At 38.6% G+C, this 12,057-nt stretch overlaps 1 protein-coding gene across 1 annotated transcript; it reads right to left on the reverse strand.

The window, feature by feature from the left end:
• Positions 1 to 3,665: 3,665 nt before the first annotated feature.
• ELOVL4 (ELOVL fatty acid elongase 4) lies at positions 3,666 to 10,901 on the reverse strand. The gene is made up of 5 exons (XM_018570348.1): positions 10,717 to 10,901; positions 8,091 to 8,171; positions 6,875 to 7,046; positions 4,894 to 5,021; positions 3,666 to 4,463 (listed from the first exon to the last, which is right to left on the reverse strand). The coding sequence occupies exons 1-5, from the start codon at positions 10,876 to 10,878 to the stop codon at positions 4,158 to 4,160; spliced, it is 849 nt and encodes a 282-aa protein (XP_018425850.1). The 5' UTR covers positions 10,879 to 10,901; the 3' UTR covers positions 3,666 to 4,157.
• Between the last annotated feature and the right edge of the window lie 1,156 nt (positions 10,902 to 12,057).

Here is a 12,057-nt window from a genome sequence, read left to right on the forward strand (position 1 = left end):
GCGAATTAAGTTCACTACGTCACCAGTTTCCCAACAATTGGATGACCAATTTCTCAAGTATTTATAATGTAGCCATCTACTAGTGAACTAGAAGCAACATTGGCCTTTGAAAGTTAATAGCTAAACTGATGATTTTATTAAAAATAATTGAGAAAAAAATTGGGGGACTAGAACAAAACCATCAAACTCATATAGATGAAGATGTTTGGTAACAGAAGTTGTGTGTGCACATCTTGAAGTGAACACTACCTGGTAATGAATGGCTGGCTGGAATGAAGAGCCTAGTTTGGACCAAGTGTCAGTTTATAAGTCAGGTATGATCCATTCTTGTCATTCCTTCTGTATATCTCTCACCTGCTGTAGATTAGCAGATTATTATAAGGGCACAGATCAAAATTACATGACAGTAGATTGAATTTACCATGAGTGGAACATGCTTAAAATATACAACCAACATCATCATCAAAATGAAAATAGCACTTATCAAGAGACACAAGTAACAATATTCCATACAGGACAATAACTGCATCAAATAAACCCTCATGGTATTGTCACACATTCACTGTGTCAACTAAAGTTGACCTGTCACCAACATATTAAACATATGGAAAAAGACACATAAAGAAACATACTAGACTTACATGGTGTGTATCTTCTTATTTAACCATTAAGTATTACATTTTTGTTAAAAGGGGGTTTTCTAGCTTATCTGAGGCTATTGGTAATGAAAGGATCTAGAGTTATGCTGTCTTATCCTAACTGAAATTAATTTCTCTTCCATGGTCTCCATTTCTCCTGCTTTTGAAAGGGTAACCTGCTTAACCAAATCAGCATTTTGTTCTGCTTTCAGTCCGGGGGTAGCCGATCATCAAGGTGCGCTATTCTTGACAGTCTAAATTAATCTGATTGTTCTGGTGACTAGCTTACAGTTTTACAAGGGCTCATATTGGTTTAATGTACTGGATGAACAGATAACCATATAAAAGAATTCATTAGGCTCAATTCAAAAGCTTTAAAAACAAGGATGAAGATGTTTATTTTAGCCACGTGGCATAATTTTCAAATGTCATTGGACTGTCATTTTTTTTTTTTTAATAAGGATCCTTATCCTCATGTTAGCTTTTTGAATTGAGCCTATTGTGTGTACCACATTACAAGGTGGCAGTGTTGGCATTTCTAATTTGGTTGAACAATAAGCAGCACTGACCATCATCTGAGTGGAAGCAATTTAGTCATGACTGTCAAAGAAAGGGAAAATCCCTCAGATGGGCCATTATGGATGTCTATAGTGTTTAGTTCACACAAGTAAATAAACAAAAAAGCAGTAATACTGATTGAACAAAATGAAAACATTTCTAATACAATCAGACTCTTGTCCTTTATGCCAGGCCCTATAGTAATAGGTGTTGTATGAAACTTACAATGAGGCAGTATTTAAAAGCTCAGATACTTGCTTGTGTTGTTGTGTTTATCAACATTAGGGAACAAATTAAAACATTCTAGCAATGACAACCAACTTTCTTGCCCTCCAAGCATGCATTTACAGAAACGTTACTTAGGGCATTTCAGATTAGACGCTCTCTGACGCTGTAACTAAGGAATATGCTGTATGCTTTGCATTGGGCCATCATCCACAAACATTAATGCAGAATATAAACTAGAATATTCATCAACATGTCAATGCAATACCCTTGGGAACTGTTCTACAGATTCCAGATACTAAACTCGCCCTTCCCAATGCATGTGATCAAACATCTCACTTAGGGGTGATTCATAATGAGTTTGCCCGGCATAAAGCTGGGCAAATGACGTTCACAGGGCATGGCTGCCACTAGATGAAGCAGGGGAGCATTCTTGTGCTCCTCAGCTCCATTTAGTGGCGTTAAAGCAGTGTGAATGTCATTTGCCCAGTTATATGCTGAGCAAACGCTTTATAAATCAGTTCCTTACATATACAATCAATTTGATAATCATTACTGCCCTTATGACTTTGGGTTTACAATTTTCTCATAGTTTTGGTTTTAAGTATAAAAAAAAAGGGTTAAAAGAAACCTGCACTTGGAGAACTATGCAGACTGTCATTGCTGACTTCCCTCTGAAAATCCTAGTTTCCTGGTTATATCTGGCTTCTCTATTTTCTAAATGAGTAACCTAGAAATGCATGCAGTAAGTAAAATAAAGTTTATACATTATCCTTGTTCCAGTTCAGTGTAATAAAAGCCAGCATGATGGCCAAGCAAACTAACATTTTAGGGGAAGTTAGCAAAGGCAGAGCACATTTTTTCTTGAAAGTAAAATACGTTTTTAGGATTTCCCTGTGTACACTCCCTGAGGAGGTTTTGAGCTGTGTTCTTCATGACAGACTGTTACAGTGTGTGATTCCAGGGGCCACTTTGCTCTTTGGAAACAGGGGGGACACTTTTATCAAGCACATTAGTTGCACAACTAGATGCAAATCAGGCTGCCTCTCATTTAGGAAAGTATATGCGACAGTTTTAGGCCCTTTTCACGCAATCTGATCAGAAGGGGATCCATGCACGGATACGCTGCTGATTGGAACCCATGTTAGATGTACCCATGTTGGTCTGTGGGGAAATCGGGTGTACAACAGACCGTTTACATCAGATTACCCCCAATCCGGCACGATCATGTCTGCTGAAATGCAACTCTGATCTGTATTTCTGGACCTGGCCAGAGCCATGGGTAAGCAGATGTAAAGGAGCGCCTGCCCATAGACATTGGGCTTCCAATTAGATCCGCCTGAAAAACTGACAGGTGGACCTGATCAGAAAGCTCATATGAAATGGGCCTTTGTATGTATGGGTGATCCCTGTGCCTGTAATCTTGGCCAGCAAACTGATACACATCTGAAGATCTGTAACAGATTTAGCAATAAATAAGAGACAGAATTTTACTCCATATGAACGCACATAATCAGGATGGTCAGGGGCAGGTTTAATTTTGCCACAGTGCTACTTTACAGCAGCAGAATCCAGAATTTATGGATGAAGCTGAACTCCTAAAAAAATCAACCCCGTAATTTGTATTGTTGCTCCTGTTTAGCGCTGCCTTGCCATATGACAAAAACTGACATATGTCCCCCAGGTAGAGGACTTGCGTACAGATCATCTCTGACAAGCAGTGAATTCTGAATAGTAAGCAAGGCAACACTATCTCTGCAAAAAGAGAGGTAAAGTAATAAAAAATAAACTAAAAGAGTAAATTACAGCAAATATTAAAACAGTAAATGCTACCTTAAGAGGTGTATGGATTGTGATCTCTCTCTTCCATACAATTTTGTATTTCATATAATTCTCAACATCTTTTTTATAATGCCTAGAGAATAAAAGTAGCTTAGGGAACATTATCATAGCATTTAAAAGCCTTTCCTAACATTTAATGGGCTAATAGTTTTAAGGGGTTGGAGAAGGAGGGACTATTGCAAGTATGCCAGATTTACCTTGCATGCTATATCTAGAAAAACAAAAAGTCCCATGCCCTCTAGTTAGTTGGACCTTACAACTAGTTGGTTTCAGTTGTGGATCCTAAACAATAAATAAAAAAGGTATAATCAGATATACATAAACATGACATAAAAATAAAACGGTGTATGGCTTTTACACACTACTAGCTCTTCCAGAGAAATTCCGCCTTCATGTTTTTTCGTATTCTGTGAGCAATTAAACCTAATAGCATCATCTTAGCTAAACAAGGAGACTGTGCCATAATATTTTGACATGCTTAAATAGAAGAGAATGGAGAGATCCCTTGGTTTATTTTGCTAGCAGTGATTTGTGCCTCCCCCTTAATCATTTGAATTACAGGTTATAGCATCCTCTCTGCTACTGCAACATATTATTCAGCAGGAACTCCCTTGCTGTGCACAAGCCAACAGAAACTGTCATTCCTCCCTCCAGAGAAACAGATTAAAAATAGAGCATTGCTAGCTTGTGCACTGGAAAGAATAAATTGAGATCGGTTCCAGCTCTGTTATACATAAAGAAATAATGCCTGCAGTCAAGTATTGTACGTAAAGAGCTTTTAAACCTTTTGATCAAACAGGATAAATATAATCAAAATGACTCCTTGAAGGGGCTGCTTCACCCCGTGGTGGTGGATCCATACCACCAGGCAGAATAAGGCATGAAGCGGGTCGTCTACTCCCTCTTTGATTTTCCCTTCCGCTTTTTCCGTCCATTCTCTACACCAGGTTTGTGGTGTTCCACCTTGTGTACGACACCATTGGCGTATGCTCCTCCGTTTGTAACCGCTTTCCCGTTTTGGACAGGTTTTCCACTCCGTGCCGATCCCTTGGGCTCTTTGTATGTCCGATAGTAGAAGTTAGCAAAGAGAAATATGAAGGTGACGGCATATACAATCAAAGCCCAATGCATCCATTTTGGAAAAGGACAATCAATGTAGAGAGATAGTGCAGTATGGCCAATAGTGACATGGAACTGGACCTACAATCCAATAAGAAACCATAAAAGATTACACTCTGTATGAAGAAGAAATAATTTACAGTATCTTTCCAAGTATGTTTAGCATAACAGTTCATGGTAGAGTTACATTAAAACCTAGCTCTTGTATCATCTGCTAATAGAGTATATATTGTCTAAAATACATTGACATGTTTTAATAAAATGGAATAGATCCTGAGTGGAAGCACAATGACCCACCACCTTTTATTTAAAAATAAAGACTGAATTTACTTTGTAATGCTCTCTTAACATTTGATATCAATGTAAAATCAGTATTCTCGCCTCCTTGGCACTCTCTGTTAGAGTGGAATGTGTGCTTTATTTAAAGGTAAATACACTTCCTCAAGTACAGGCTAAGTTTCACTTAGCGTGCATTAACTACAAACAAAAACAAAAAGAAAGAGCAATTTACCAATTGTAAAATTGTCAAGTATCGCTTCCACCATAGATATTTCTGGAGATGTGGTCCACAAGCAGCTAAACCATAATACAAATACATCACGACGTGAATCGAGGCGTTCATATGTGCACCGAAAAAGGCTGCAAGGTAATAGACAATGTATATAGTTATCAAAAAGGTAATGTGGCTGATGGAACTCACATGGTCACAAACAGATTAATATATATTCTGAAAGTTTAAATATGCAGTGCTTATAAAACACCATGATATTTAAAGGGTCAGTCCACACAAAGTTACATTTTCTATACTGACCATATGATCCTCCGAGATTCATTAAAGCCCAGGTGCTGCGAGACAGAGGGCTCTCTGATGCTGTCACTTCTACCATGCTTCAGGCCCATAAACCATTCTATCAAAGAGTTTACCAGTATACCAGGAAGGCTGATATACCCCATACATTTTTAGCTGGCCAGGCCAGGTTGGTGAATAAGAATAAGAATATGTGAAGATTTTTTTCCCCAGCAGTCTATAGTTACCAGTTACTTGGTTCATACCATTGTACAGGGGGTTACTTGTGTTGCTCCTCCCCTAAAACTGAAATTTCAGCTTGGTGCTTTTGGTTCTCCAGAAGTCTCCAGTTCCATTTTGTTATGGAGATTTCTTTGCTTATCTTGTCGCAGAAGGTCGCATTCCTAGTAGCCATCAGAGTGAATAAGGATTCTGAGCTAGCAAGACTCCATTCTATGTTCTTTACAAAGTAAGGGTAGCTTTTGAGACCTAAGCCCTCCATTTTTGCTTGATGTGCATGGCGAAAATGGCAACCTCAGAGAAACCACTCAGCACTTAAGTTTTAACAGCCATACATGAAGAATTACTGTGCTGTGTACTCCAATAAATGAAGGCGAAACTGATATTCTAGTTTTTGGTATATGCTGTGGAGATAAACCTTCTAATGGCTTATTGTATCTCTTATAGGACTCCTGAGACTCAACTTGTAGGATTTCTGTCTCTACATTGGCTTGGAATGGGATATAGGGGTATTTTTCCGTATTATAGAGAATACAACAGGAGCAGGAACAAACAAAGCTGAGCGGAAATACACCAGACTCCAGTATGTGCAGGAACAGAGCCAAGAACTACAAAAAGGAGATCATATAACTGAGGCCCTTAGGTTAACAAATAGTTTTGGATAGACTGACCCTTTAAAGAGAAAAAACCCCACAAAAATCAACTCATCTTAGACCTGCCATTTCCTGACCAGAGGCTCCATCTATTACAACCTCTGCCGAGTCTGCTAAATTGTCCGCACCTGGGAACTTCATATTTATGTATATTGAAAGTTTCCAGGGAAGAAATTAGGCTGCTTTTTAAGAAAGGTGTAATAAGGGCATAGTCAATCAGAAAATAGATGAATTGAACAAATTAGACATTAGGCAGGAAACTGGGGAGAGTTTTTATACACACAGCTGACATTGTGTAAATTATTAATCCAAGAGAAGCAGTAAAGTAATGCACCATGGAAAGAACATTTGGTGTCAAATGGAAACCTATCACTAGAGAAATGTGATAGCAAGTTGCACTGTCAATGTTTTTGTGTACCTTTTACATACATTTCCTTTTAAAAAGGCACAAAACAGATTTTATTAGACCCAACCTACCGAAAAGTAGTATTTCAATTAGGTTGGATACAAGCAGGTTGAACAGTCTACTGGCTTCTTACATGTTATAGGGTTTTCAGGGGCTCCATTTTTGCATTTTAGCTACCTGGGTCTCACACAGCTGGATTTATTGTATAACATTGAGAAGGCAGTAGTAGGGGATGGGTTTCCAGTAGAGCAATAGAATCCCAAAAGAAACAAAATACAAACCATCAGGAAAAAAAAATACACAATTTCAGAAACCAGCAGTAAGCAGTATTGTGTTGAACAGGATAGGAAAAACATTTGTGGACCATGATATTATATGAGGCTACTAAGGGTACAGTGATACATACATTGTCCTCCAGCGACCCACTTGATTCCGATCCACCACAAGGTAAACATTGTACAGTGATGGTACACATGGAGGAAACTAATGTGATTAAATTTCTTCCTCAGTATAAAAAATACTGTGTCAAAGTACTCCACTCCTTTAGAGACATAATACCACCAGAGAGCAGACGCAACCTGTAACAAGTAACATGGAGAACAGTGAGCGAGAGGAGCACAAGAAATCCAGATAACATGTATACATCTTAAAACATAGTAGTTACTAAATATCATTCAGCAGCTCAGCTACTCAGAAAGCAAGATCTCCACACCTCAGTTTCTAGGGCTACCTACCCAGAAGCGGGTATTGTCATTCTTTCATATTATAGAAGATTTCAGGAAGGAGAGATTACATCTATAGCATCCCCTTAAAATTCCAAAGCTGTTTTAGAGAAACAACCCTCTCCATATGAAAACACTCACCTTCTTTGGAGTTCACGTGGCTAGCACAGTCCCTAAGGTGCAGAAAAAGTATGAGACTCAAAAAACCCAAATATAAATGAAAGCTGGTATCCTTCGGTATTCCTATAGCCATAAATGTCTGCTTTAACAACTATATGGTGCTGTGCATATGGCAAATGTATTGTCTGCATTCTTCTTTCTAGAGAACAGCCATGTCTCCCAGGCCAAGAAGTAAGCTTTCTGGCATTCTAAGAATTGACCTCACCAGGCACAAACATTTTTTTATTACAATATATTTTCACATAGTTACACAATGGTCATGGAAGTGTGTATTGTTTTCAGGCTAACATCAGGAGTTCTTTAAATGTATATTTACACTTGCTGTATTCCTTGCTAAGCACAATCCACACTGACTGTCAACACCCTGAGCCAATTAAAGCTCTGTTGGTTCCAAAGACAGGAGAGCACATGGATGACCTCATCAGTGTGCAGCTGCTCCTTTATTGTTCTATCACAAACTGGATGCTGGACAAAGCTGTAGAGGTACAGGACCTAGCAATGCTGTCTGACAGGGTCTTCCGGATCACAAGCCAAGCGTAACACTCAAGTCTCAAATGTTTAATCTTGGAGTCAAAAGTAGGATTTAACTTGTATGACTAGACATCCATAAACTGTAATATTATTTTGAGGGAAGCTTCTTCTTCAGTGTTCCACAACATGCATTTCTTATAATAATCTTATTTTTCACATTGTAAGCCATTAATCAAATACAATACTTACTCTGACTTCATTCTCATCATCAGAATAATCTACAGTTTGACATATGTAACTGTATCCTGCTGCCCTGGCTCCTAAAAATAGCTGCAAGGTAAAAAAAAAAAAGAATCAAAAATTAGACTTTTCCATTGGGGCAATGCAAAGACTGAAGCTGAGTGCAGTAACCCACAATAGTTCAGTTTGCTGTAGTCAGTGAATGGAACGTTTGATGTTCACTGTAACTCACTGTATTCTATATATCACTCTTTAAATGAGCAGCTGCAAGGCAAAAAATGGTTATATTCAAGAAACAAAAGATATATAGAATGGCTAAATGAAATATAAAAAAAAAAGAAGAGAGAAATACAATAAAAAAACTAACTATGGAAAATAAGCATTTTTTTCCCCACAACGGTTTGGTTCTGTATATGATGGAATACAGATAAATCAAAGTGACTGTAATCCTATTTTGTCTTCAAGCAGGGTTACAGTATGGTAGAGGTAGTATCTTATATATCTTGAACCTGCTAAGTATATCATGTGGCTTCTGCTAATAAGTGATGACTGCTTCTAAATGGCACTCTTTCAGATAAAATGAACAAAATTGTTTCTTTTCATAAGATCTCTGCTTAAGTTCTTGGGTCTATGCATGTGCTGTGTTGATTATGCAGGGCCCTGACACCCATTGGCTTTTCAATCTATTTACCATTATGCAGAATGCAACAGGAAATGTTGGAACACACAAAAGGTAGACGGAACATCCAAAACTCCTAGGCAGATAAGAACAGTATTGGGAATTATGGCAAAGAGATCTTGCTGCTGGAATATACGAGACACGGAATGGACTGATGTAGCCGGACACTAAAGACTGCATCCATAATTAAAGTATAACTTTAAATGGACCAGCCGTTTAAATGAAGCGGGGAAAAAATGCGAGGCCTGTGCAATGATTCAAGTCTGATCTACAATAGCGTGTCTGTACAGAATTGCAGGACATGATGCAGCCGACTGGGCACAGCTAAATCCATCACAGGTATCATACACAGAAAGCTGATGTGCTTTATCCGCTGTGGTTCAGCAATTTATCACAGCTACCAGCAACCCCAACAGAACTGGATGATTAAAGAGTCAATATACTTCTTTGTCATATGTAGGGGCTATATGCACAGTAGCTTACCTACCAACACTCCTTAGTTTCAATATTTCATTCTAGCAGAAAGGTTCTTCTGTAGCAGTCTCTTCCTTTTCCTTGCGGCTCAGCCAGAACAGGGAGACTAAGTGAGTGGTGCAAATCCTATGCGCCAATATTCACATTTAGCACTGCCAACTTCCTACTGCCATGGCTTCCTGAAACTGTGTCACTTTCCCACGGCTAAATAGACCTGTCCCAACTACCAGCAAGGCTGATCAGTCTTTACATGCCAGGACTGCAAGCATGGCAGTGTTTCTTTATACACTATAGCACATTAGCAGCCATTTTGTATACATTCTTTCTGCCTCTCTTTGTACCATTAATGGAAAATAACCAACAATTCAATGTATCCTAGTTTAGAAGCTGCAAACTTTGGGCTAACTATATAAAACATAGCTGTACTGTATATGTCATAATATATACAGCTAGTTATAAATTACACATAAGTCACAGGGGAAACTGATGGGGACACTAGACCTACACGTGGGCATTGCATATAGGAAAACTATGTACGGCTGCAACTAATTATTATTTTCATAATCGATTAGTTGGCTGATTATTTATTTGATTAAATCGGATAAAAACACAAAATACACAAATGCAGTGTTACAAGCAAAGTTTACTGCAGAATAAAACTGCATGCACAATTTTTTGCAATCACACTGCACTGGAACAAATGACAATGCGGTACCCAGCGTTCCAGTGCGGGTTGATCACACTGTGGGTGGGAGGCGCATTTAGGGAGCAGTTGAAATGAATGGCACTTCAACGCACCGCCCGCAGCACAATTTGTCAGGCCGAAACCAAAAATGACTTTTCCCACCTTTAATAATTTTGTTTTTTTTAATAATTGTATTGTAAGCACATGGCGCTTGAATAGTTTCAGCCAGGGAATGACAGTTGCCAGTGGCAAGATTCAACACACGGCAGCTGAATGTAAATACAGCAGGTAGTGGGCTGGTGCAATAGCCTACTATTGGCCATTTAAAATTGCAATAGCAGGCAGGCTATTGCACCTGCCCACTGCTTGCTGTGCCCTCCTCCCAGTGTGGAGGAGAGAGCTGTGAGATCCAACCAACTAATCGATAATGAGATTAGTTGACAACCATTCTCATTATCGATTAATTGGTTGCAGCCCTAAAACTATGTATGGGGACACTAGCTTTGCATCTAGGCACCATGCATAGGGAACAAGCTGTGTATAAGGGCCATGAGATCTTCCATCAGCAACTGTATTGTAATACCCTCAGTCAAAAAAAGCAGATGATTAGTGAGCAGATGATAAAGTCTATTCTAGTGAGGACAACATGGGTAGTGTGTAAAAAGGGGTGAAATATAGAGAAACCTTAGAGTCAAATATGATGGCCAGTTTCTTTCTTAATGTGCACACAGTAGCAGATGTACTTTGAGACAAGGCAAAATGGACACCATAAAATGTGACAAATGAAATAATCGAACCTCTTTAAATATAAAGAAGTTCAGGATAACCATCCCAAAGTTGTAGGCAATCAACAAGTAGCGTAATTGGAAAGGTTCTCGATTCTTCATAAATTTGGGCCCCAGCCATACAACGAGGAGATAGAGAGTGCTGATAGCCAGTGTTGGCAGTGGAGATTGCATCAGTGGCCATTTTTCAACGCGTTTATCTGTTGAGGGGGAGAAAAAAATGCATCAATTAACACCATCATTCTCTGTATCATCAGATTCCAAATAAAGAATTTTAAGAAATTAGCAATTTGCACCTTTCATCCGCTAAAGATAATTGGTACCAACTGTGGCATGGAGTGATGGAGAGGAATGCTTAAAAGTGACTCATGAGAAACATATGGGGGCTGCCATTGCTGGTCATCTTCTGAAAATGTGAGTTGCTTTGCTGTGTCTGGCTTTAATATGTGTCAGTCAAAGAGCATGCTGTAAACGAGTGTCAGAAAAGTGTCAGAATCTCTTATCTCTATATTTATTCCAGGTCAGAGACTTAGAAAGCACTGGAGCCGAAGCATCTACATGACAGCCATGGAACAAACATTCTCAAAACAGATCAGCAATGGCAGCCCACATACCTTTCTCTTGGCAGAATCAATTTAAATTCACAACAAGTTTGAACTTCTGATGAAAGTGTGGTTTTCATACCTTGTATTTAATGCTAACATTATATTTTTATGTCTTTAAATACTTCTATATCACAAGCAGGGCCCTCCTACCTCCTGTACTGAAATTGTATTGTTAAATTGTATTGTCTCCCGCAGTTTTGTAAAGCGCTGCACAAACCCTATATAAATCCTGTATAATAATAATATTATTATTGTCTTCATCGTACTTTTTTCAGCCCTGGTTTTTCTGACGTGGGCATACCCACTGCACTTTTCCCTTCCCGCCTCTTTTTTGTTATCTATTTCACTGTATGCTTTTTTAATGTTATATTTCTTTTTTTTCACACCATGAAGTCTTACATATCTCTATACTCAGATATACAAGGGTTAAATTAAAGGCAATTAGGCTGTTCACTTTGCAAGGGAATTTTCACTTTCCGCTGGCATTTTCCTTTAGCTTAGTGAATGAGGTAACATTCTGCTGACCGTCAACATTCAATCATGTGCAAGCAAAATACTTTGAGGGGAATTTATCAATTTTATCAAGCACCCGTGTATGACAACCAATCAGTATCTCTCTTTCATTTTCACATCTTGACTGAACAAACTGAAGAGAGAAGCTGATTGGTTACTATGGGCAACTGCTCCGATTTTTATCTGCTCCAGTTTTGATAAATTCCCCTCTTTCCATTTCCATTGCATGTGAATA

This window comes from Nanorana parkeri, unplaced genomic scaffold, assembly GCF_000935625.1.
Source record: "Nanorana parkeri isolate BGI_ZX_2015 unplaced genomic scaffold, ASM93562v1 scaffold1511, whole genome shotgun sequence".
Taxonomy (NCBI): Eukaryota; Metazoa; Chordata; class Amphibia; order Anura; family Dicroglossidae; genus Nanorana; species Nanorana parkeri.

Bases quoted from the DNA above. Each gene is read 5' to 3' on its own strand.
- ELOVL4 (XM_018570348.1), bottom strand. From the start codon at position 10,878: ATGCAATCTCCACTGCCAACACTGGCTATCAGCACTCTCTATCTCCTC. The intron at 7,047-8,090 runs GTAAGTATTGTA...TACTTGTTACAG, and splicing joins ATGATGAGAATGAAGTCAGA to GTTGCGTCTGCTCTCTGGTG. The intron at 5,022-6,874 runs GTATGTATCACT...ATTACCTTGCAG, and splicing joins GTGGGTCGCTGGAGGACAAT to CCTTTTTCGGTGCACATATG.